The 2,034-nt window shown below is 37.6% G+C and overlaps 1 protein-coding gene across 1 annotated transcript; it reads left to right on the top strand.

Moving 5' to 3' along the window:
• The first annotated feature begins 562 nt into the window (after positions 1-562).
• LOC145123827 (39S ribosomal protein) lies at positions 563-1,813 on the top strand. The gene is made up of 2 exons (XM_079059036.1): positions 563-998; positions 1,616-1,813. Exons 1-2 carry the CDS (start codon positions 642-644, stop codon positions 1,643-1,645), a joined length of 387 nt encoding a protein of 128 aa, XP_078915162.1. The 5' UTR covers positions 563-641; the 3' UTR covers positions 1,646-1,813.
• Positions 1,814-2,034: the final 221 nt, after the last annotated feature.

The following is a 2,034-nucleotide window of genomic DNA, read 5'->3' as shown; positions in this document are numbered from 1 at the left end:
AACAATCAAGTATGAGTTGGTTTCTCGGGTTGGATGAGTCGGTTTCTTGGGGCGGTTTGTCGGTTTTAAGTATGGGTCGGTTTCTCGGGTTGGATGGGTCAGTTTCTGGGTAAAAACTGAAACCGAACCTGACTTTTCGGTTTTTAAAAAATTCAAACCCTAACCGTCGGTTTTGCTTCGGTTTCGATTTTTTCGCTTTCGGTTTAGTCGGTTTTAGTCGGTTTCTCGGTTTCTTGGTTTGGGTTTGCTCACTCCTATTTTTATGTTAAACAGGGACCAATCACGTAACAAAAACAAACAGTAGGGACCTTCCGAGTTAAAAAAATAAGTTAGAGACCAAACACGCAAATTACCCTAAACCATAGGGACCATTCGTGTAATTTACTCAATGAAATATAAAGCGTGTTTATAGTTAGCATACAAGTCCCGGTTAGTATTCATAATGAACTTTAACAGACTGGAGGACTGAAACTGTTTATTTTCAAAGTGAAAGGATGAGTTATGCAAATTGATTGATAGTCTAGGGCTTGTTTTCCTACTTTGATTAAAACCAATATACCAATTCCAATTTTGGTGGTCATTTTATCGAACAGAGAGAGAGTGTGCAGTCCATTGAGACAAACCCTGGGAGAGAATCAATCATGTTGAAGTTCTTATCAAAAGTGAAGATCGAATTCAATGCCCTAGACCCACGCACGGCGGCATGTATGGAGTTTTTGGCTCAGTGCAATGCTCGAACAGCGAAGGAATCAAACCCTTCGTGTCAACTATTGGTGAAGCGCCGCACTGACAGCCACCCACCGCAGATCTCCGTGACGTTCGTGAACGGAGTCGAGGAGGTTTTTGATGCCACTTCCACACCTGCGCAGACTATCAGGAAGATGATTCTGGAAAAAGGCACGCAGCTGGAGACTGAGCAAATGTTTCGTGAAGCCGGCGAGAAGTGGCCTGTTATTATTCCAGAGGAAGAGCTCCGTCAATCGTTCCCTGGTACTAAGGTATTCAATATTCATTTCTGGTTTTGTTGATTATTGCTCTTCGAATTAAGTAATTGTTGTTTGAGGATACCATCACTTGGCTTGAAATTGTGTTGAATCAACTTTTTTCTAACACAGCTAAATTGACCTCAGTGACAATAAGAATTGAAACATATGGATACTATTGGATACATTGATCTAATGAACTAAACAATTGGGACATGACTTAATCCAATAAGCTAGGAAGTTCTTTACTTTTCTTTGAGGTAATCTAGGTTTATCCCTTCTCCTAAACTTCATATATCATCTAATCAGATCTCCTTCTTTTTTACATTTGATTGTTTATCTGCTTATTGTTAGTATATTATAAGAAGGGCAAATTCTAGGGAATAGGAACACACCTTATTCTCATGACTGGTATAGGCAATGTACTTTATTTTTTACCCATAATAGCAACATAATTCATATTCTTTTACTCAAAATAGCAACATACTTACAGTTCGTTACCAAGAATAGCAATATGTACATGAATCGTATATATATGAAATGAAAGTATGTTGCTATTCTATGCAGTTTTATACGAGAGCTATATGCATTCTGTTAAAGTTGATCGATATGTTCTCTTTTTCTTTTGTCAGCCAAGGAAAGCAGAAGACAAGAAGCAATAGCTGAAAAACTTCCCATCTTTATAGGATAATGAAGTGGATGAATGATGATTACTTCATGTTTGCAGGTTAATTACAATTCAAAAAGGTTTTGTATTGGAATCAACATAAACATCCTTTGTTTTAAACTTATAACTTGTGGTTCCAATCAAGCTTTACTTTACCATTTCATTTTTGGCCATTTTGTAATAATAAGAATCATGACAAGATCAAATAGGATCATTAGAGGCACATGCTGCCTTAAGCAGCTATTATGCATTTTTGTCACACAAATAATAAAAAAAAAAAAGTCATCATAATACTATTACAAAATTGTATCCCAAACCCGGTCCCACCCCGTCGGCTACCCGGTTAGTATATACCCACGGGTAGCAGGTATCCCATTTATGATC

This window comes from Lactuca virosa, chromosome 7 (assembly GCF_052849685.1).
Source record: "Lactuca virosa cultivar CGN04683 chromosome 7, Lactuca_virosa_CGN04683_v6, whole genome shotgun sequence".
Lineage (NCBI taxonomy): Eukaryota > Viridiplantae > Streptophyta > Magnoliopsida > Asterales > Asteraceae > Lactuca > Lactuca virosa.
This window is presented reverse-complemented; position numbering and strand designations above follow the sequence as displayed.

Excerpts from the sequence above, each read along its gene's own strand:
- LOC145123827 (XM_079059036.1), top strand. The coding sequence starts at position 642 with ATGTTGAAGTTCTTATCAAAAGTGAAGATCGAATTCAATGCCCTAGAC. Across the intron at positions 999-1,615 it reads AATCGTTCCCTGGTACTAAG|CCAAGGAAAGCAGAAGACAA; the intron begins GTATTCAATATT and ends TTCTTTTGTCAG.